Source organism: Artemia franciscana, chromosome 11 (assembly GCF_032884065.1).
Source record: "Artemia franciscana chromosome 11, ASM3288406v1, whole genome shotgun sequence".
NCBI classification, from domain to species: domain Eukaryota; kingdom Metazoa; phylum Arthropoda; class Branchiopoda; order Anostraca; family Artemiidae; genus Artemia; species Artemia franciscana.
In genome coordinates, this window is record NC_088873.1 from 18,583,820 (window position 1) to 18,608,717 (window position 24,898).

At 34.8% G+C, this 24,898-nt stretch overlaps 1 protein-coding gene across 3 annotated transcripts in view; it reads right to left on the bottom strand.

Moving 5' to 3' along the window:
* Positions 1 to 1,120: 1,120 nt before the first annotated feature.
* Positions 1,121 to 24,898, bottom strand: part of LOC136032916 (glutathione S-transferase 3, mitochondrial-like) — a 32,921-nt gene continuing 9,143 nt past the window's right edge. For 2 of the 3 annotated variants that reach the window (XM_065713378.1, XM_065713375.1), the window contains exons 2-5: positions 12,953 to 13,085; positions 10,471 to 10,568; positions 8,730 to 8,860; positions 1,829 to 2,023 (exon numbers count right to left, since the gene is read on the bottom strand). In XM_065713378.1, coding sequence (XP_065569450.1) covers positions 1,923 to 2,023; positions 8,730 to 8,860; positions 10,471 to 10,568; positions 12,953 to 13,085 — 463 coding nt within the window. In that variant the 3' untranslated portion in view covers positions 1,829 to 1,922. Of the gene's footprint in view, positions 1,318 to 1,828; positions 2,024 to 8,729; positions 8,861 to 10,470; positions 10,569 to 12,952; positions 13,086 to 24,898 lie in introns of those variants that run through there. The other variant, XM_065713377.1, reaches the window with a different exon arrangement.

The window sequence follows — 24,898 nt, forward strand, 5'->3', positions numbered from 1 at the left end:
TCCCAAGAGAGACAATTTAGACATAAAATAAAATCTACTTTTTCTACTGGGAATTTTATTCATGCCTATGCCACAAATTGTAAAAAAAAAAAACTATCTATCCTCCTTTCGACACCATAGGCTTAAAATAGCCTTGATAGGAAAGCAAACATGATCAACTGAGCGCATGCAACTAAATAAGGTGGTTATAAATATCGCAAGTATCACTCAGCGCCGTTTGAACTAACAAAGCCGATTCGAGTAGTTAAGCAGTTTTGGACTGTTGAAATAGTCTTTTCATATAGGAATAGCTATACTTCAGTTGGCAATACTCGGATAAAGTGGACTGGATCTCAAAACCAAATTCTTCTTTCAATATAACTACTTGCCCTTCAACATTTGCCCTATCATGTACATAGATTACATGTGACAAACGTCCGAAGCGGCTCTCCAATCCACCTTTAACGATATAGCTTGTTATAGTGGCCAGGGTCTGAATTGTGCAATTTAAAATTAACTTACCTGCTTTTTTTACTCAAAACTCAATGAACGGTAATATTAAAGAGCAGGGGAAGCTGTTGAGAGAAAATATTAACGTCTTAATACTGGTTTAACAGAAATGAAAATTAATGGTGAATAAGGTTACCCAGCCGAACCAGAAACATTCAGAATAAGCTCAGATTTAATTTATTAAAATATTGGGTCAGTGACACTAATTCATTAGAATTTAGGGGGGGGGACGAAATGTATTTTTCAATATCCAGAGAGGAGGGCGAATTTGTCTTTTTCTGTTTTTTCTTTGAAAATACATAAAAGTTATTTTTAAAAATCTAGGGGAAGGGGTAAAAAAAAATGAGCAGAGTGGGCAACCCCCCTCCAACTGGCGCTATTGTACTGGGTAACAGTAGATAGATTTGGTTGTTTTTATTATATCTGGATGATCTTGCGTTTCCTGTCATATCAGTTTTTCATTCTCTTTGTGCTTTATATAGCCATTACATCTTCAGTAAAAGTTTACACTACTTATGAAGTACTTCAGCATGCTGTTAAAAATTTGGTATTTCTAAGATCCTCATTCGCATCACTGGACCTTTCCGAGTGAATACTACAAACGCATTTTTCTTGCTGTAGAAGATAGAAATGCGCAACAACTAAAATTTTATTCTATCATGAAAAAGAAAGGTACATCAGAATCACAGTGGCCATAAGTCCAACATTCATCAAGAATAATATGCATTTAAACCCAGTTCAAAAGTCGAAAGGCAAATGCACTGGTCGTTCCCAGAAGAGCGATCTGACCAATGTAGTGTAAACCACCTTCCAATCGCTTTTCGGGATCTAAAATTAGAAAATATTAAGGATGACTGAAAGTTAAACGCATTTTTGAGAGATTTGTGTATAAAACGGACCGAGTACTATCTAATCAGTTATGGATAATTGAGAAAAAAATGTGATAAGTGGATTGCTTATTATGGTTTGTGCATGAAAGGGGCAAAAAAAAGAAGAAAATACAGAAACGAGCAGCTGAGATGTGACTTGCTCAATGAATGGACAATTGGAATTTTGTGATTCGGAATGATGCGTCCTTGGTGCAAAAAAAAAATATACTTAACAAAGGATTCTTGAGATATGACGTGCTCAATGGATGATTGAGATGTTCAATGAATAGTTGATGGATTATAAAAGATGCACAACGATGAAAAAAGTCACTATTTAGAATTTTAAACTAATGGTGTAATATTTCAGCGTCAGTGAGAAAATTTTATATTTCTAAGATCCTTATTCGAATTGCTGAACCTTATCCGAGTAAATACTACAAACGCAATTTTCTTGTTATAAAAGACAGAAAGACGCAACAAAATTTTTTATTCTACCATGAAAAAGAAAGGTACATCACAATCACAGCGGCCACAAGTCCAACATTCATCAAGAATAATGAGCATTTAAACCCAGTTCAAAAGTCGAAAGGCAAATGCACTGGTCGTTCCCAGAAGAGTGATCAGACCGATGTAGTTGAAACCACCTTGCATTCGTTTTTGGGGATCTAAAATTAGAAATTATTATTAAGGGTAACTGAATATTAAACACATTTTGAGGGATTTCTGTACAAAACAGACGGAGTACTATCTAATCAGTATTGGATAATTGAGATGTGTGATGAATAAATCAGATGTAATGTGTTTAATGGATTATTGGAATGTTTTGGTTTGAAAAAGATCACGGTTTGAGCAAGAAAACGGAAAAAAAAAACAAAAAAAACGGATAGCTGAGATGTGACTTGCTCGATGGACAACTGGAATTTCGTAATTGAAATGAGGTGTCCTTGGTGTAAAAAATAAAAAATAGTAAGGGATACTTGAGATATGATGTGCTCAATGGATGATTTTGTTATTCATCCGGGAGTGGAGGAAAAAAAAGGAAGAATATCGATCGGTCTAAAGAGATTAATTATTACCTTTAGCGTAATATATTCCTATTTTATTCATAGATAATAAACTAAACATAGCAATCAGGGATTTAGCCGTAACAGAGTACATGGCTCGAAATGATGGGTAGAGAAAATAAAACAACAGAATGAACTATACATACTTACAACAGATAAAAGATATTTTCTAAGATTAATTATATATGTAAGATTATGATATATTACAGAAAAACTTTATTTTAAGCTAAAATTACAAGTTAAAGATATTAGAATTCGAAATCAGGTACCTGTCAACTGTGTACCACTTAGAGAAAATCGTAGGGGTTTTTGTTTTCCAAATCGACTCCGAACCTGCCAACTATGCGGTATTTTGAAGGATAGAATGGGACACTTTCGAATATAAACGGAAAATTCTTCATTGGCAGCAATTATGAGCTGCTGCTGGGGATCCCAAGATTAGCATATCCTAGATATGTTGTAGCAATAGGAGACCTTATTTTAAATGTTTGAAAGCCCGTAAATTGTTTTCTTTCTTTATAGTCTGCCATTTTCCTTTATATAGTTTGTTTTGTCAGCGACATTAAAGGACTTAAAAACGCACCCTTATTAAAAAAGAAAAAAAATATAAAAACATGTTTTCGTAATGGACGAGAACTTAACAGAAGAAGAACCTTATTAAGGTGTTTTGGCATCATTGAATAAATCTTCTGCCTTAAATTTCCTCTTCTTGAAAATCAACAAACATTTATTATTTTTGAATTCTTCGCTAATTTGCAACTAAGGGCGTTTGATACCCTACGGGACTCTGGGTCTTTGAGATAAAAGAAACAGTAATTTACACTTATTTAATCGACTACAAGCACAAACAGTGGGAATGACCATAAGAAAACAATATAAATAATTAGATATGCGTGCATTGAAATTCGTAATAGTGGAGTGAGCGAAACAGGTCTTTAGTAGATTCGTGATTATAAATCATATGGGAATTGCATGTTGCGTTGAAGGAAACGCATCCAAGACACTTCGAAAACAGTTATATATCAAAACCTTCAATTTTTAAATAATATGTAAGTAAAAGACAACAAATACATATTGAGAAACTTCTAAATCTCGTACGAGCCAAATTAGATAGAAGAAAATGGATTGTACTAATAGATAGAACTTGCCTTGTTTGGAGGGCTAAGGTGTCAATCTAACTTTTTCAAAAACTGTCACATAACGTCCTTTGATTTAGGGCAAGCGTAATCACAATAAAGAGGGTTAGCCCCAAAATAATGCCTCTTGTCTTCATACAATTCAATAAAAAAAACATTTTTTTTTCAACCGGAAGTAAGGAGCAACATTAAAACTTAAAACGAACAAGAATTATTACGTAGAGGGGAGGGGTTGTCCCCTCCCTCAACACCTCAATCTCCACGCTAAGGTTTGTCTAGTGCTTTAAAGAAGTTTCTTATTGTACTAATTAAACAACACTTGTGTTTCAGGAGTTGTCATTGAAGAATTGAGACAAAGTTCGAACTTAGCGTAAAGAACGAGGTGTTGAGGAGGAGACAACCCCCCTCCTATACGTGATAATTTCTGTTCGTTTTTATGTTTTAATGCTGTTCCTTACTTTCAGTTGAAAAAACGAGTTTCTTTTTTATTTGATTTCTGATCGTTTTGCAATAATGTAGAGAAATCCGGCTCTGCCTCCACGGAACCCCCACGGAAAGATCCTCTAGAAAATTCAATCCCGGTGAAAATTCACCCCGGACACTTACCCTTAAAATCTCCACGGTAAAATTGAGTAGGCAAAGAGAAAGTAAGACAAATAAAAAGAATTTCGTAGAGGAATTCTGGCAAATTCACCCAGTGTAAAATTTCCCCTGAAAATGTCACCCCTCACCCCGGAAACTTGGCTCCCCATAGTAAAATCCCCCCAGAAGAAAATTCGTCTCCCCCACTCCAAAAATGGGTGCATACTTCCCAATAACAAATACTATACGTAAACAATGGGCAAATTTTTTAACTTGAAGACATTCCCCTAGGGGCTGTAGGGGTCATGTTATCTCCAAAGACATACTTATTGAACCTTTCAACTATACTGAACAAAATGGTTATCTCAAAACAATGATGGGACGATTTTGGGGGGAGAAACGGCCGTGGGAGGGGGACTAGTTGCACTCCAATCTCTTTGGTCATTTAAAAAGGGCAATAGAGTTTTTAATATCCATTCGAATGAGTCCTCTTTCGATGTTCTAGGACCGTTGGTTTCCCCCCTTTTCGATAATCAGGCAAATTTTATCAGGCTCGTAGCCTTTGATGGGTGACACTAAACTTAATGAATCTTATATTTTCGGAATAAGCATAATAAGCCAAATCTTTTGATTTATCTATTGATATCAAAATTCCCTTTTTTAGAGTTTCGGTTATTATTGAGTCGCTTCGCTTCTTACTTACAGTTCGTTACCACCGACTGTTTGAAATCGCAGAATTTTTCGGAAATAATTTCAGATGGTGCTCTGATGTCTTGTAATGCAGGCATGAGAAACTTTTTTGGAAAAGCCATTGTCATTAGGGTGAGTCGGTTTTCGGGCCAAGTCATTCAATTATTGCAGGTATTAAAGAGGATCTAAAGGTAAGCCAATCAATTTATGTATAAAATAATTTAAATAGCTATTTACCTGTCAATGGGAACGAATTTCACTGTTACATTCAATTTTTGCAAGACAAAACGAACACTGCACGGTGAGTGAACAACTTAAAAACTGAAAACTAACTTGAAATGTAAAGCTTTAAGCACTAATCAATTTCTTTGACCCCATGAGCAAACCTACAATCATCATCAGATTTAAATAGAAATATTGTAGTCTAAGAAAATTGTTAAAAAAAAGGGATCAACCTCAAACAAATTGCTATTAAATGATTCTTCCACTACCCGATCCAAAAATATGTGCTGATTTCGAATCCAAAAAGTTTGCCACTCTAGCTCTTTTACAGATTTTAGTTTTTAAGGTCGAGGCAAAACATGTTGAATGAGTAAATACCAGCAAATGTGATTAAATATGTCATTCCTACGCTCTAATTTTTGCTGATGAACATGAAACTAAATGTTTGAAGTCAAAAGAATTGTTTGGGGCTTAAAGGTTTGAGAGAGTGAGGTTGGGGGATAGGTTCTGGGAAAATTGTGAAAAAAAGGTGTTAACCTCAAACAAATTGCTATACAAATGATTCTTTCACTATCCGACCCAAAAATATGTGCTGATTCCGAATCCAAAAAGTTTGCCGCTCTAGCTCTTTCACAAAAAATTTAGTTTTATGAGGTTGAGGCAAAAAATGTTGATTGAGTAAATTCCAGCAAATGTGATTAGATATGTCATTTCTACGCTCTAATTTTTGCTGATGAACATGAAACTAAATGTTTAAAGTCAAAAGAATTGTTTGGGGCTTAAAGGTTTGAGAGAGTGAGGTTGGGGGATAGGTTCTGGGAAAATTGTGAAAAAAAGGTGTTAACCTCAAACAAATTGCTATACAAATGATTCTTTCACTATCCGACCCAAAATTATGTGCTGATTCCGAATCCAAAAAGTTTGCCGCTCTAGCTCTTTCACAAAAAATTTAGTTTTTTGAGGTTGAGGCAAAAAATGTTGATTGAGTAAATACCAGCAAATGTGATTAGATATGTCATTTTTATGCTCTTTTTTGCTGATGAAAATAAATGTTTAAAGTCAAAAGGATTTTCTAAGGCTTAAAGCTTAGCAAAGCTATTCAAAAATTTTGTCTTCTTCTTCGCTACCATCGTCTACAGGGTTTCCGGCACCAACTGATTCGTAGTTAGAATAGGTTCTTGCTTTACAATTGCCACAAGCCCAGGTACACTTTGAGCCATGCTTTTTGCAAGAACATCGCAGGGTCAAACACTCGCTCTTGCAATTACAGTGAAACACTGAGAGAAGGGAAGGTGGTGCCGTGATCTATCTGAATGCACAGGTCCTAATTCTCCTATCCGCACAATCCAACCATACTCTAAAGGATCCAGTCGATACCCAACATTTTTCCATGCTTGTACTGGGAAGTATAATCGAAGCGAATGATACTTGCAAACATCGCTTGTTGGTAGAAGCGTTTTTGCCTCTACATACTTCCCAGAACTTCCAACTTTTTCGAGGAATTTCCTGTAGAGGACCTGGTCAAGATTTGATTAATTTTCTGCAGCCTTAAATAAGATAAGCATGGCCTTCTCTAGAGCTTTTCTAATGTCGTCTTTTGTAGAAGCTGAATCTAGGAATAGCCCGGCGATATCCTGGAAGTTCTTCTTCTTTTTGTGTGTGGTTCAGTAGTGTAAATTTTCCTATGACTATCTTTCCATGACATCTATTTTTACTAGACAAGACATCTGCGGCTGAATGCTGATCTTAAGACAGCCTTTAGACCTGCTCCCCCTCCGATGCATCACGTCTTTAATTGAGGGTCCAGATAAATATCCGTCAAACACTACGAAAGCATATCCATATCTTCACTTCACATAGTCAACGTATTTGGTGCAGATATCCGCGTACATGTTGCATTTTTTTTTCCAAGGCAAACGATGCAGAAGGGTCCCACTATCTAGTACCTACTGAGTTTCATCCAAACTTTTAAGCACGCAATTTGTCTTTGGTTGCAGACCTTCAACTTTCCTCCATGTTTCAAAGGAAGGTTCTTCACAGGTGCAAAGTTGCAGTAACATGTTTTGTGGTTTAAAACATCAGCTGCATGCAGATCAAATTTCACTGCTAGAATTCGGCCTTGATGTCCTCAGACCAGTGGTCATTTCACTTTCGACAAAGTCCCACCAGTATCTCACCGAGCTCTGTTGTGCAGACGCGAAAGCTGATTTCCTTCTTGTGAGTCTTCACAAAGATCACTCTGCTTGTGCAAAATAAACAATCAGTTTTGAAATCCAATTGTTTTATCAGGTGATTTGACCTCCTCCTCTGGGACTCGTTTTGCTTGACTAAGAATCACAAGTGCTGGTCAATGGTCCTTGCATTTGTGTAAGAACTTCGGCATGAATTGTATAAAAGTAATCCCCCAACAACAGCCGTCACATCAATTCGTTTTCGTTTTGTTTAGTTGATTCGTTTATAGTTCTCGCTCCTACTTCAGTCACAACAACTTTCTCGTCCGCTTCGAGTATTTCTTTCTTACAGATTAAACAAATCATCATTCTAGACTAGAATTCCATCTCATAAAGTGATGCAATGAGTCTCTTTAAGCGAAAGGAAAACCAAACTAATTTTAGAACCCTATGGCATTTTTCTATTTTTAATTAAAAAATTAAAATTATCACTCAGACAACATAAATATTCTTGAAGTTTATATAAAATAACCTTAGCTATTCTATTGAAATTTTCAGGAATTATTCTAGTTCCAATTGACAAATCAGATTTTTTTTACCTCTGTGCTGCAAATCTACCTCTGTATCTACCGCAAACCTTATCCCCATCAGTTAGAAAGTAGAATTTTCAGATAAAGAATCAGAGACGCGAAAATCCTTCAAAACTCGTGGAAAATGACGATTTTCGAAAGTCAGACTTATCTGTGCCTCAAATTCGCCTCAGAGACTACCCCACCATCTCCATCCTCAATCCAAGTACTGTAATGTTCTGATGTATTAGAGATATTAAATCAAACCCCTAAACCACTTCATAAATTCGAAATTGCCTTTTCAGGACTGTGTTCTTAACATTACAAATTCACTCTTAACCTCAACCTAAAAAAAACTCAAATTTGTGAAAGAGCAAGAGCGGCAAACTTTTCGGATTCGAAATCAGCACATATTTTTTAGGTGGATAGTGAAAGAATCATTTGTATAGGAATTTATTTGAGGTCGAACTACATTTTTACTAGTTCCACTTGTGATGTTGATGATGAAGAGACTTTATATCATTATCTTTTTGCGTGTAAACTTATGAAAATGGAAGATCCGAAATACAATTTAAATTTCGAAAGTTTTCTTATTCTGATATTTTTAATATTAATGTTATTTGGTTTATCAAAGGGGTTCGGTATAGTGTTCTAGCATACTTGAACCAAACAAAGAGACTGGATATTGTCTATTTTTTTAATCTAATCTGATTTTTAATTTTTTTTTTTAATTTTACACTAAACGGACTTTTAATTGATTGTAATTTTTCTAATTTTTTTTTCTAATTTTTTTTAATCGACTTTTTCCCCTTCTCCTATTTAGTAGATTGCATTTTGTAGCTGTATTTTTGATATACTCTATGTATATCATATGAATTACTTAATTTCTCAGAATTTCTTCCCAAGAGGGGTAAATACAAGAAAAATTAAACATTACCTCCAGTATAATATCCTTTAGCGTATGCAATTCTTCCAGCAATCCAAACAGCTCCTGCTGTGGCACTCAGTAACGGATATTGAATTCCACCAACAAGGAGCATAAACAAAAATTGAGGATATACTTCAAGCCTTAAAAAAGAAACATTCTTTGTCAACATTTCTTTGACCTTTTTTTTTATACATTCTAACGAGACTAATATTACATTCGTCATTTTCAAACTTCTGATAATGAAAAGTGCGTCTCAAGTTTGGTATTATATTTTAAAATAGAAACTCAATGCGATCAGTTTTCATTCAAATAAGATGATTCAGAAAACCAAGAAATGTTGGTTTTTTGCAAACTTTCCAAAAATTAACGTTTTTGGAAAATTTTCGAATTGCCACAATGGCTTTGCATTTGACCTTTTGTTAGATTCAAAGAAATAATTTCTATAAGACAACAGCCTTCCAGACATGTCTAAAATCAAAAAATAGCCGATTACCTTCGTATTAAAATATTGCAAATCAGGTCCCCCATTCTTTAGTCAATACTTCAAATGAAAACAACAGTTTCACAATATATACCAAGCCTTAGTGATGAGCTTTGAAATGTTTAAAACCAACATAACCTCTCCCTCTCCTTCAAAAATGAACAAAAGGTTTAGTCTTTTTTACAATTATGGGAAAGATAAAACTGATCCTGTACTTGGCAGTGGCGTTTACAGAATCCCTTGCACCTTTGGAAAGTTTTAAATTGGTATAACTCTTCAGCATTTGGAGGACGGACTACACAAACACAAGCTTCCAATACATATATCTCTTAAGTCTAAAAGCAGAAAAGATGAATTTCACTCTGATCTGGCCCACCAAGCTTTTTAATATAAAGGTCATTTAGTTTTTTATGATGTAACTTTAGTTTCTGCAGTAAATGGTTCATCCCAATCTTTTAGGGAGGCAATTGAAACTAAAAATACATAAATACCTCGCTTTAGACGAAGATACTGGGAATATTTTGATAAGCCCAATTTATGATATTTTAATGCGAAGAATATCAGCTATTATTTTTTTTTCTCATTTTAAACCAAGATCAATCGACGGAAATAATAAAAATCAGTCCAGTAGACAGTCTGCATTAATCACTAGAAACAGAGTTCTTGCCCAATCTAATTTTTGAACAGTCTTTCATTTTGTTTTGGCCTTTTTATCTTCTTTTTTTTCAGTTGCCTTTTTTTCTTCTTTTTGTCGAAACATCGGCTTTGTTCTTTTGGTTCACTTTTTCTTTTCAACTGGCTGAAGATCACCCTTGTTTCTTGGTTTGTTAATTATTTTACATTTTTCTTGGTTTTTTTTATTACATGTCTCAATAACGTTTACTTCAAGCATCCAGTATTTTGAAAACGTCTTATAGATGACAAAAGGCCCGTTCACAATGTGATTTTACTAATATTGAGATTTAGCAACGCTGATTTGAGCCAATCAAAAGTTTTCATAGAATTTGTCAGCCAATCAAAAAATTCTTTGAACATTTTGATTGGCTTAAACTGTCGCTAGCTAAACTCCAGCATTACTAAAATCACAGGTGAATGGGGCTAAAAGTGCAGACTCGTCTATTAATTGTAGTTTTTGATGCCAGCTCAGAGATCCGATACCCTTCGTTTTTCTACATTCCTTAGCTTTATCCTAGCGTCTATGGTTTGGGAATTGTTCTTCCTATGCTATTCCAATTAAATATCAGAAGAAATTCAAAAAGGGTGAATTACGTGTTCTGATGGGCTCTTTGGTAACAGTTGAACAACTCATTATCGGCACTATACATTATTGGATAGTTGATTTTGAACTTCCTTCTCATTTTTCCAACCTAAAAAAGAAAGTATATTTTACCACAGGGTAATGGTGATGGCGGGAGAGGGGGCTTAAATTACTTTGGAGATCAGTTTGAATTATTCCCCTACGAGCTTGTCAGAGCAAAAAAGGATTTATAACAATCAGCCAACACTCAAGAGATTGAACCATAAACTACAAAGAGGCAGAAAACTTACAAAGAGGTACAAACAAAACCCAAAGTAGACAAATTTGGATGGAAAGACCAAACATATGAAACTAATAGTAAATATAGGAGAATACAAAAAAAAAGACAAGTATGCTGACATTTCAGAACATACATATTGCCTCAAAAACTCCCTCCTTCTTTGTATACATGTCTACCCCCACTAAAGTACATTTGAACGTATTAATTGAGCTCTTGTTTTGTCAAAAACCACCATAGACCATTACCATTGCGAAAACCAAAAGTTTTCGGCAATCCAAACATTTAGAACAATGTTTCAATTCCGACGCTTCTCTTGAAGAGGCTTGAATCTCCTAAGCACTCCCCACCCCCACGTAGAACCATTTTTGATTTGCTCAATCATAACATAATTCACCTGAAAAACACAAACGCGGTAATTTGGTTGAGTGGCCGAACCTGGCAATGCCACGTCTAGCTCTTCATCTGTGTAACTAATTTAGTTTATATCTATTTCAACAATACTCCTTATTACCTTCCTTAAAATAAAAACATTTTTTGCCCCCTGGACTCATCTTAGTCGTGCTCATACATGAAACCATAGCTTTCTAAGATTTTTCTTTCAGTTCTTTCAAAACTTAGGGCAGTACAACATTTTCGTCGGCATTGCCACATTGAGCTGTGAACACAAATAAGCAAAACGAATTTGTTAAATGTGATTAACCTTTCCATCCATGAAAATTCAAATACTAACAGTTTGTTGACTTCCAAAGACAACTATACTTTCAAAGGAAAGCTACGACTTCTTTAGCTATTTTTGCTAAATGTTTTAGCTTGTTTTTATGCAGATTTTTCATCCTTGTTTCATTTTGTTTTAGTTTGGCACATCCTACTATCTAAAACTGCATATCAAGGTATTTTTCATTAAAAACTAAATTCCTGATTTTTTACTAATTTTTAAAGATAATAACTGTTGTCCAAAGTTCCCGCTTAACCAAACTATCAATTTTAATTTTTACTGTCCTTGGTGAATAGCCAGTTTTCTAATTCATGCGATTCTAGAAATGACATGCAAAAAGGGTCCTTTTCAGTGCCATATGAAACTGAGACGTTGCACTATCAGTCCTGACTAGCAAAAATGAATGATGGCTTTCATATGAATCCTTATCCACTTGTCTCTGACCAACCATTCTATATGATGACCTCTTGAAAAAAAGAAGAATACATCAATTCTGTTCTTTCTGCTGCTATATTCCGCTCAAACTCAGCACTACCAGTGCCAATTTACGAAAGTGCAAGAATATTAAAATTAGCTATCATACTAGCCCTCCTCTATCTCTCTACTACCACCTTTATTATACGATTACCCATGGGAAGCAAAAGAAGAAAAAAGGAGACAGATCAGTTCTGTCCGTCCCAAAATACGATTTGCTTTGTTTTCCAAGCTGGGATTGTCAAAGATGGCAATTTCTATAGTGAACCGTTTACATCAATTTAACTCCATGCTACAGGGGGTTCCAGGCTTTTTTTTAGGATTGCCAGAAATTTCTTAACACAACAATAAATTATAGTTCAGTGGAATCTTAATATGGTGTAACATCTTTGAACCAATACTAATAAGGAAATGTTTCTCGACGGAAATTTTTTTTAAGTAGCTACAGCCTGTTATTTGATCTTCACTAGGCATCAGCTACTACTGCAATCATGATAAAAATAAAAAGCTTGTAGATATAAGCATTATATTTCAAATCGGCCTTTAAAAAACTCTCTGTGATATTACAGCACTTCACTGGGGCTAAGGGAAGAAAAGAACATATCTTTGCTACCCAAAATAAGAGTAATTTTCTTCAATTTTTAGGATTGAGGGCTGAAAACCTCTGGTTACGGGGTTTTCAGTCCTGATGATACCAGTAGTATTTGTTTTGTTTCAATCCGCCGCCTTTTTCGAGGGTTTTGAAACTCTTTTCGAAATCCCCACAAATTGCTTTCATTGCTACTTTTTACTTTAAGTTTAAAATGGATAATAGTACTGTTACTATTTCTGATTGAGTGTTGTCTATTCTATGGATCCAACTAAAAATTCAGTAAAAAAAAAAAAAAAACACTTTTCTTTTAATTTTTGGTTACAATGAACTGTCTCTAGGTTGCAGCTATTTGAGTAACTGTGATAAGATTAAAATCAAGTCTGATTTGGTTTCCAACAAGAGCTAAAAACAAATCTAAGCAATGTACTATACCTGTAGCGATTTCCATACAAGCATAAAGGCGGACCCAATTCCAACAAGTATTACATAGCCATAGTCTGATTGGAAATGAACATTCGCCATGATGTGTGTTCCATAGGTTGGAGTAAACAAACGACTGATAATTCTATAAGAAATAATACACATATATCTAATGTGTAAAATTTAAAGAATAAATAAGATCGCTATTTCTGAAAAGTAGCATTTCATACTCGTCGAACATATTTTGGGTACATTGTAATTCACATAGGGATATGCAGGCGAAATATTTGCGCTATATTTTAATTGTTTGAATTTCACTACTTTCAATTCCACCTTTTTTTTTATTTACCAAGTACATTCAATAAAAACATAGACAAATATACACAAAAACAAATTAAAACAGGCGAAACTCTATTAATTAATTGATCTGAGCATACAATCAATAATAAAATGAAAGCAACAGCTTATTTTTTTAAGTCAAGTGTAGGAATTTGAATTTGGAGCTAAAAACTGCTAACATTTTCCACCTGTCATACGCATCAAAGGAAGTTCTTGGATAACGCCTTGAAGGTATACGTTCCCTAAGAAACATGTAATTTTGCAACTGACCAAAAGCTGTAATTTGCACTAAAAAGACATTCATTGGACCAAGTAAAGTTATGATAAGTACAAAGGATATCAGAACTAATCTTAGGTCTATTCCTTTCTGAAAACCATGTTTTCCAAGATTTTTTGTTTTGCTATTTTTAAATTATTAAGTTTTTAAGGCAGTACCATACTTTCAAAATTAATAAACAAAACTAAATAATTAAATTTGACAGGATTTTTCCTCATAAAGATTAAACATTAACAACTTGTTGACTACAGCCCATAGTAGCCAAAATTTGAAAAGCAAATTTTTAAAAAAAAACTGTCTAGTATAAAAATTGCAATCTTACACCAAATCAGGAATGGTAACTATTATTTCGGTTAATCTTAAAAGTAAAAGATTATTAAAAAAAAGAAATTTATGGTGATTTCAAAAAAGAGCCTGAAATCCCTTCAAAATGGCGTCAGATCAAAATGAAAAGTCACCATTGGAATCAGCATGGTCAAAAACCTATAGTTGTGTAATTACAGTTCTCCACCTTGAACACCAAGAAAAATAACTTTTTTGCATGGGTAGCACTGATGTGGCTCCTTTTTTTCTCTTTTTTTCATCAGGGCTAGCAAATGACATCATAGAGATACTTAATGGCTCATTTGAAAGGGAATTAAATTTTCTATTGCCTTTTTTCACTGACCGAAAAGATCAGAGAGCAACTAACCCCTCCTCCCCTTCTCCAAAGTTATCCATTCAAAATTTTGAGATAGCCATTTTGTTCAACATAGTTCCAAGGTCCACTATCTATGATTTTGGTGATTATATGACCCTTCATAGGCCCTGGGGAAAGGGTTGTATGCTGTATCAGTATTGGACATGCCAATATCATGTGTATCGGTATGGGTGTATTGTTATTGGCTATATTGGTATTGCAGGTATCTTAAGACAGATTTTTAATAGCTCATATAAAAGATATTGCTCATAACTACATCCTTCCTATAAATTCCAAAATCAACAATTTCCAAATGGCGCTAAAAACGGCATTTTTGGTGCCATGTCACAGATGGAAAAGCTGGGGCTAATGTCCTACCAGAACTTTTTAGAGTGATTTTTAATGACTCGTTTGAAAGCTATTGTTCATACCTATGTGATTTTTATCAACTCTATCATTTGTAAGTGTGATATAGCACTAAAAAAAAACTTTTGGTGTCACTTCTTAAGTAGAAAAGCTTGGAAGTATAAAACAATATCATCATTGTAATAATTATGGTCCAAAACCCTTAACTGGACTGTTAATAAACTACACAATTAAGGTACAAACACCAATATATGAGATTAAATTATTAGAGACATGGTTCTGTTAGTAAAGCATTGGACTTAAAATTAGAGTGCTTTGCATTCAATTCCTACTTCTTGTTTCAATCACAGTTTTGTCCTGATAAATGATCATTTCATCTTTTTGATCAGTGGACTCATTTCTTTTAAGCATGTCCTGGGAATGTATTTTTGTTGAGCATTTTGATTCAAAAGTCAATAGAGGCCATCCAGTTCATGGTTTCCAACAGCATTCTTAGCTGACAAATGAAAGTTCTTAAGCTGAACTGGCCAGCCAAGACAAAAAAAAACAACAAAGAGAGGTAATACTCAATGAAAAGACAACAAACAAAACTGCAGCCAGTAGAGAGAAAAAATAAGACTAAAAAAATACGGATATTTCGCCTGTATACAAACTAGGCGTCCTCAGGACAAGAGAAATAGATAAAAAGAAAAGAAAGCACTACACTAAAAATAAATAAGACCAACACCAATATTAATAAAATACAATTGTTGCAATTGATCCATGTAGGGAAAAGAAGCTATTAAAGTTACTTCAATGAGAACATCAAAGCAACCAAAGTTGCTTTTGGTTGCTTTGATGTTCTCATTGAAGTAACTCTAATAGATAATCTTTAGATTCTAATAGCTCAAATCCTGATCTTTTTTAGGATTTGAAAGAGGTCAACTTTCCTGAACAAAATTTGATTAGACCAATAAAGTGTTAACTAGCATTTGGAAAACCGGTTCAAAAAAAAAACCTCCCACAATTTTTTTAAGAATTTCATAACACTTATATAACTATGCTAGGGTGTTAGTTTACAATTCACAACATCAAACCTGGTGGCCAGACAGCCCAACACCCTGCAGCCTCCTCCCCCACTCCACAACTTCCCACCATAGACTGTTTGATTTGATCAGTGCCATAAATTGGGGAGGGGGAGGAATGATTACCTCTGTCATAGATTTTGAAAAAAATCCTTCATAAAAATAATTGAATTTCCCCCCCCACATTTTTGTTGATTTGTGACACAATGTTCCATTCCACTGATCCCCAGCAAACAACACTTCATTAGTGAAAATCATGGATAATATATAATTTTTGTTCAAGTCCAAAATTTTAGTTCTTGGGTTATGAGGCTAGAATTACTATCTCAAAACAAAATATAGACTTTAGCCTAAATTATTCACAGATGGCTTTCAATTTCCATCACATTTTTTGAGCTTGTTTAATTACAAGACTAACACTACAATGCAGAAATCCTGAACAAAAAAATGGTTGGTGTAAATTTCATAACTTTTCCTTGATTTACCGAAAAGTTTGTATTTAAAAGCTTTTGAAATGCCTAACTATGAATAAGAAGAAGTGGAGAAGGAAAATCTGTGGTATACAACTTTGCTAATTCTGTTAGTTCAGATTCTTTTTTGAATTTATTTCTACATAACATAGGGCAATACCTGGTCTTGTTAAGAGGTGGAGGAAGGTTGGAACTGTAATAGTAGTAATCATTACATTTGGAAAAGAATTAAATTAGAGAGTTAAATGGCAGCATTATTTTCTTATTTTAGAAGAAAGTACCATAATTTTTTCAATGTTTGGGTTGATTCACTGGCTAAATGATCAACACAACACTTGGTGAGCTTTTCAACACCCTTTCCAAATATGCTAAATACTACCATTGCAAATCCTATCTTGGGATTGCAGAATAGAGCTTTGAAGTGTGTGGTGAATAAGGCTTTGGTCCCTTCTTTTTTTTTAGTAGGTCAGCAGAATTTAAAAAAAAGCCAATCAATCGATTCCATATAATATACCAATCAATAAGCCAGATAATTCTAGTTTAATACTCTTTCTATATATAGCAATGACCACCCACCCCTAATGAGGCTAGAATAGTCTTAGACTATATAGAGGAAAGTTTGTTGATTGTGTAGGTTTACATTTTTTTGTGCTAATTTGAAACAAAGAGCATTACCATATCATTCCCTAACTGAGACTCTTTCCAAATGCAATATTTGCATCACTGACAATCAACCCCAAAACTAAAGCAAATACTAACAGAACTAAAGAAAACACTAACAAAATTCTTGCTTTTTAATATATAGCAAGTTTCATATCTTTATCTTTGTTTCTAATTTCATCAATCAAAATCCTTGATGTGGCTTAAAATCCAGCTGAAATATGTCATTTTGGCTATAAATTTAAATATTAGGATAGGGATGAAGTATAGTGGAATTGCAGCTAAAAAAAGTAACTATAATCATTCTGCATAGCATCAAGTAATGCTGAGTTTACACGGAGAGGAAAACTTGACGGGAATCCTGTCTCGGAGACAGGATTTATGTTTACACACAGAGGGAAAAGTGGGAAAAGATTCTTTTCCCACAAAACATCATTTTACCATAATTTTCAGTTACTAGTTCCTTTTTCGCTGCCTTTAGTTCTGAAAATGCAATTCCTGTTATTTGAGTAGAATTTGGAGCCGTATCAATGTTTTTTGTTTTTTTTTTTCAAAATTTAGGAAGTGTATTTACATATCTTTAAAACCTTATAAAATGGAATTGAGCAAAGTTATGAAGCTGAAAACAATTTTGTTGTACTTCAATTAAGCAGAAGATCTATTTTGCAAGGTTTCACTTTTATAACACACACATTTTTAAAGGTCAGGGCCCTCTAGAGGGAGAAGGAGTGGATGTAGTTGCTTCAAAATACCTTCCCAAGACATACTTTAGTCTGTAGATTCATCCCTGAAAGTTTCATTTTCTTAATCTAAACCATTTCTGAGATAGCAAGAAGTCAATTAACTAGAATTTTACCAATAGAACTATAGGGCATACTTTAGCCTGTAGACCATCCCCAAAAGTTCCAATTTCCTAACCTGGTTCATTCAGCTGTTCTGAAATCTCAGCCCAAAGCAAGTCTTTTAGCTTTGTTTTCTTGTAGTCTTGGTGAGCAGTGTCATAAATACAAGGCTTGTCCGGCACCAAACAGATTAAATCAGTAATTTTGGGATGATTCTTTACTGACATGTTATTTGTTTGTTGGCCTTCTTCTTCTTATTCAGCAGACGGGCTTTTCAGTTGATACTATTTAGCCCTTTTCCTTTTGGCTCACTCTGTGAGATCGACAGAGCTATGGAGCTGGTTTGTCTTGTATGATTTGTATCTGCTCAGATTTCTTGAAGTATATCTTTTGATACCAGCAGTTGAATTATAAGAGAGTATATATTGATCTCTGTGCTCTGCGGGAGAGTATGGTCAGCAAGACTCTTGGCTGTTAGTGGAATTTTGTGGTGTTTGAAGCATTCTACCATTTTACGTCGTAGGGTATACTGTGCAGACGTCAGCATATTACATTCAAATAGGCAGTGATCTATTGTTTCATTCTTAAGATTACATGACCTGCAAAGGGGGGACGAGGGAACTTCGCCACTTGAATTAGGAATCTGATATGAAAATGCCTGAAAATTTAGCCCATTTGAACCTGACCGAATCCTATGATAAATCTTGGAAAGGTGCTTACTTGGGAAAGGTGATGGGGTAGGATTCTTATTAATTATCAGTACCTCTGTAAATCTCCAGCGGTAAATATCTCTAATGGGGATTGGTCTCCCACTTGGCTGGTCAATATTTAAAGCATTTTTGGCTATTTCATCTGCCTTATGGTTACCTATTATACCTGAGTGGCTTGGAATATACTGTATATGAGTTAAAATACCTTTTGAAGCAAAAATATCAATAATCCTAAGACAAAGAAATGTGTCAATATCCATCTTATTTTGAGAAGCTGACGAAAGAAGCTCTAGGCTTGACAAAGAATCAGAATATATTATAATATTATTAATATTAACTTTCATATATTCATTAACCATGAGGAAATCTAGTGCCATGATTATGGCGTTTAGCTCGGCAGACATTACAGATGAATTATCTTGTAATCTCTCTCCTAAAGCGATATTATGGGTTGGGAAGAAAGCTCCGCTTGCCACTTTCTCATTCATTTTGGACCCATCTACAAAAATTTGGAAATAGTTTTTATAAGCAACATTATTTATTTCGGCAAATTTTTTCTGAATAAAAGAAATGGGGGTAAGTTCTTTGGTCCACTTTGAGAAGTCAGTCTTTATTATGGGGGTTGACCAACTCCAAGGGGGGGTTTGGGGGAATGTGGGTGCAATAGATTTTACTGGCACTGGGAACTTCTTCTGGATATTTGCATATTCATTTGCAATGCCTCTAAACATAGATGGATTTCTTAACCAGTTATGCAGGGTATGAGAATCATTGGCTTCAATTTTCGTAAGGTACTTAATTAGTAGAGATCTTCTTCTTTCATTTATTGGTGATAGTCCACTCTCAGTAAGCAGAAACTTAGTTTTTGTTGGTTTCCTAAGACCAAATATAAGACGAATTATATCATTTTGTGTCGTTTCGATTTTTTGCATGTGGGTCTTAGCACAAGCACCATACACTATGAGGCCATAATCAATATGGGGTCTTATATATGATTTATAAAATTGGATTAGTGTTTTCTCATTACAGCCCCAAGGTGTGGCTAGTAGCCTTTTAATTATTCTTGTTTTTCTATAGCACTTTTTTATTGTATTTGTGATGTGGAGGTGGAAATTTAGTTTTTGGTCAAGTATGAGTCCTAGGTAATTAATTTGATTGTCCTCTGGGATAAGTATTCCATTTAATGTTAGCCTAGCATCATAATGATTTCGCTTATGGTGGAATTGGATAATTTTTGACTTTGTGGGTGCAGTAGGTAAAATGGACTTTTGGGAGAACTTTTCAAATTGGAAAAGTGCATTTTGCAACTTTGAATGCGTAATCTCGAAGGTATTGCCAGTTGCCCATAATACCAGATCGTCAGCGTACTGTAGATTGGTATGTGGGAGGTTCATGTCCCACAGAAAAAGTGAAAATAGGAGGCAGCTCAGGACTGCACCCTGTGGAAGGCCTTTGGTTATTGAAGTTTTGGGTGAAGAGGCTGAACCTACACAAACAATGAAACTTCGGTTTTCTATAAAGGATTTTATGAAGGATACAAGTTTGGGGGATAGTCCAAGGTTTGTAAGTTTAACTAATAGAATCTGGTGGTCAACATTATCATAAGCTCCTTCAAAATCTAGGAATGCAGCAGTTAAGACATTATTTTTTGATAGGGATTCATTTATTGCATTTGTTAACACTATGAAAGCATCTGTTGATGAGTGGTGTTTCCTGAAGCCAGTTTGAGTATGAGGTATCAGATTATTCTTCTCAACAAACCAAAGCAGCCGATGGTAAATCATTTTCTCCATTAATTTTCCCAGCACTGGGGTAATCATTATGGGTCTATATGACTGAGGGTCATGTTTAGGTTTATTTTTCTTTAAAATTGGTATGAGAGATGAACATTTCCAGATATTAGGGAATGTGGATGTAGCCCATGCATGGTTATAGCAATTTAGGAGCTCCTGTTTGTACAAAGGGGAAAGATTCTTTATCCATATAGGGTGTATATTATCATAGCTACTTGTAGCATTGGCCTTGATATGCTGAATTGCATTATTCAATTCATGTATCGAGAAGGGATGGTTTATATATTCTGAACCTGGTCGGGGCTGGTAAATAGGATTTGTCATGATTTGTGTGGTGATATTTTGGTTTTTTGATGTTAGCTTTTTTGAGAAAAGGGAGGCAAATAATTTTGCCTTATCAGTGTCGTTATCATAGTGGGAATTCTCATGTATTAGTTCATACATAAGAGGGTTGGAGGATGTTTTTTTCCCACAGATTTTGCTTATAAGTCTATGTATTCTTGGCTCAGATGTTTCTCTGGAAAGATTATTTGCAAAATTATTCCAATAATTATATTTGGCATTAGTTATTGTTCTCTTGAGGTTAGCCTCTGCTTGTAATTTACTTAAATATGTGTCAGGGGATGGTTTTCTTAGGTATGCTCTCCTAGTTGCATTTTTTATTCTCCCTTTTGTCCACCATGCTTTAGGGGTGTGTTTAGGGATGGTTTTCCTAGGTGAAGTTCTGGGGATACATTGATTAGCTGCATTTGTTAATATTGATGTCATAGCTTCAGCACACGTGTCAGCAGTTACAACTGAGGTATGAGATTTCTGGGTTAAACTTAGGACTTCTTCATTAAGCTTATTTCTAAACATGGTCCAATTTGCTTTGGTGTTGACATATTTAGGGATATGTGGGAGAATGTTGGCTGGTTCATTTAAAGAGGATACTATTGCAAAATGGTCAGTGCATAGATTTTCAATTTTCTTAATATAAATTTTGTTTAGTATATTTATTGAAACAATTTGTAGGTCAATAGTTGAAAATTTACCACTTTTGGGGTTAAAATATGTATTTAGATTAGGAGGGGTAGCAATTGCTAAATCGGCATTATTTGAAATCAATCTTTCAATGAGCTTACCAGCTTTATTTGCTGGCTTATCCCCCCACAGAAGACTGTGGGCATTAAAATCCCCGCAGATGATTATGTTTTTCAGCATATTAGAATTAGTAATATAAGTGAAAAAATCCACGGCATCTGTAGTCTGGCCATTGGGGTTATAAAGACTTAATATGTATGTTTTTATATTATTTATCCAAACATTGATGCCAATAACATCAACATCATTTGAAAAATCTGGGAAATTAATACCGCAGAATTTAATATTATTATTTAAAATTATAGCTACGCCACCTCCTTTTCTCTGAGAAGACCTATCCTTTCTCAGGATAGTATATCCTGGAAACTTTGTTTGTTGGTTATTGGTCAAATGGGTTTCTTGAAGGCAAGCAATATCAATGGAATTTTTATTCATAAAAGATAAAAGTTCATTTAACTTATTTTCTGAAAGTGATCTTACATTCCACTGAAGTATTGAAATATGCTGCTTTGTTGTTTTAATTTTCATTTTGCTGTGTATCAATCTTTAGCTTTGCTAGGAGCAGAGCAAGATCTTTTTTTGCTTGGATATGCATGTGATTGGGTAGGTACAACTTTGCCAATTCGCTTATTATTTTTGCTTTTTGTGGTTGTTTTAGGTTCATTGACTGTACTGCATTAGAATTTAGTATAAATAGGCACATGTTAGGTGTTAATTCATTTGGATATTCATCTGGCTTTTTGTTGATAATTTGATTAATACCCGTTAATACTTCTGATTCATTTCTACTCGGGAGAGGTGGCCATTCTGATATTCTATCATTACTTGTAGAGGCTGGAAGGTTTGTCCAGGGTGAACCTCTCTTATAGGAATGTGAGCTTGGTTGCTTTGAGGAAGGAGTCTTATTGGGGGTGCTTGATGCTTTTGGTAGAATGGTTGGTCTGTGGGTGAGAGGGTTGGGTGGTTTCATAAAGTTTTTGGTCAGGTGTGATTGAGCTGCATTTGCTTCCATTGCTGCAAAAGGGTAAGGTATGTTTTTTTCTGTTGCTATTTGGAGTGTTAGTGCTCGTTTTTTATATACAGGGCATAAAGTTTTATTAGTAGAATCGTGGGGACCATTGCAGTTGATACATTTTGGCTGATTGTTTTTACAATTTATCATTCCAGTGGGGTGGGAGTTTTTACAAGAATTGCATTCATGTAATGTTTCACTGCATGTGTTTTTTGTGTGTCCTAGTCTTAGACATTTTTGGCATTGGATAGGTTTTGGCTTGTAGGGCTTGTGGGGTTTCCTTTGTCCAAATAGGAATATCTGATCCAGGTTATTATTTTCTTCTCTTAGTGTGAATAAGAAAGACTTGCTTAACTTTTGGCCATTGGCATCTGGTTTACCCAATTGGGTTACATCAGCTACTGGGATTGGGTTACCAGTTCTGTCAGAGAGTCCTTCTTTTAGATCCTGAATAGGAATTTCTGGAGGGATGTTATACACTACTATTTTAGTTGGGTTTTGGTTTGGGGACCAGAGAACAGATTTTATTGGTATGTTAAGAAGAGATTTTGAATTCTGTAATATGTCTGCTGATTTAGAATCTTGAAGGGCTATTAGCAGAGATCCATCACGGTTAATGTTTAATGAAAACATTGATTTTAACATTTTAAAGATTGCAACCCTCAAAAGAGCTACCTTTTTTATCTCAAAGGGGGTATCTGGAGTGATTTTTAAGTAAATTCCAAGGTTTTGTGAGGGGAATGTTGGATTATGGGAAGGGGTATTATTTTTGATTGGTGAAATCTTTTTCCTTTTTTTTGAGTTTCTTGATAGGACCTCTTGAAATTCATTTTCAGTCTCATCCTGTATTGTGACATACGCCCCGACTTCCACCATTGTATTATTCAATGACCCCTCATGTGAGCTTTGAGAAAGTTGACTTGACCAGCCAAGGGGTTGAATGTTTTCAGTGGTACTTGGGGTAGGGTCAGGGGGGATTTTTTTAGGTGGTGTTCTATGCATTGCCTATTGGAATAAGCTTTAATACAATCAAAAAAAAGAAGGGAAAAATTGATAATATAAAACCAGACTGTCTGCCACTCGTTCAAAGGGAGGACTTCACCATCCACAAAAAAACACTATAGTGTTGTCTAGAAGATGGATTGGTATAAGATTGGTTCAACTGACTGCTGATAAATCTGGGTAAATATCACAAGAACTTTTATTATAAATTTCTTTAAGCGTTGCTGTTGCTGTTGAAAGGTTGAGCACTCGCAAGAATCCTCAAGATTTTTTTTTTTTTTTTTTTTTTTTTTTTTTTTTTTTTTTTTTTTTTTTTTTTTTTTTGTTGGCCAAAATCAACAAAACTGTAAATATTCTCGTTCTTCTTGCCTACACATCAAGCAGAATTGGTCAAAAACGGTCTCGGTGAAAGGAATCCTTGCTGGTCGCTAGACTTTTTTTCTACCCGGATTCACGAACGGAATCCTTTCAAGTGGACCAGAATTCCTTTGTCCGCGACGGGAATTCTCGTCCGTGTAAACGCGCTATAAGAATTGTTTTCTTGGTAAATTTGCAGCTGACAACATGTTTTAGCTAGGATGAAAGTGAAAACATCACTTGATGCATTTTTTTTTATCCTCTTTCGTAATTCAATAATTAGTCCTGGGGGAAAATACTTTACTCATAATCCAAGACAGCAGCACTACTGAGTCTTACAAGAGAAAGTCAAAGACTTTTCCATACACAATAAATGAAATTAAGAAGCAACTCATTAAAAAAAAGATCTTGGAGAGAATACAAAGCAACTGACAGTACAGATTAGTATAAGAAGTTCAAAAGAGCAAGAGATAAGTAAAGAGATTTAACCAGGAAATTTTGCCATAACCATGAAACCACACTAGCTAAAGAATCCAAGCATAATTTGAAGAAATTTTGGCAATATGTGACCTGTAAAAGTGCTGGTTGGCAATCGATATCTAAACTAGCTGCTTCAGGAGCCAATCTAATAGACGTAAAAGAAATTACAGATGAATTGAACTGCCAGTTTATGACTGTTTTTAGTAGCACATCAGATAGAGACTTACCCAATGCTGAACCCACACAAATCAACCATCCAATGGAGCCTACTGAGATTCATAGTTCAAATATCCTCAAAAACCTTAAATTACTAGATGTCAACAAATCAGTTGGGCCAGGTAGATTACATCCACATCTTCTAAAAGATGTTGCTGAAAACATTGCCAAGTCACCCTCCTAATTATTCAAAGTGTCCCTATGTACCAAAGAAGGACCAACAGATTGGAAAACTGCATTTGTCACCCCTTTGTTCAACAAGGTGAATAAAGCCAGAGCAGAAAACAACCATCCCATTAGTATAACTTCTGCTGTTGCTAAAATCCTGGAAAGAGTGGTAAATAACTCTGTCATGAAGCCTCTCAAACTTAATGGGATATTATTGCCCAGTCAACATGGTTTTAAACAAGGAAAGTCTGTGTAAACAAATTTGCTATACAATTTAAATATTATAATAGATCTGATTTGTCAGGTCCTACCTGTAGATGTCTTGCTGCTTGACCTTGCAAAAGTATTTGACAAAGTTCCACATCTACATAGAACCCACCTCATGTAGAATATATGCACACCATGAGGGCTGGATCTCAGCTTTTCTTACTGATAGAATG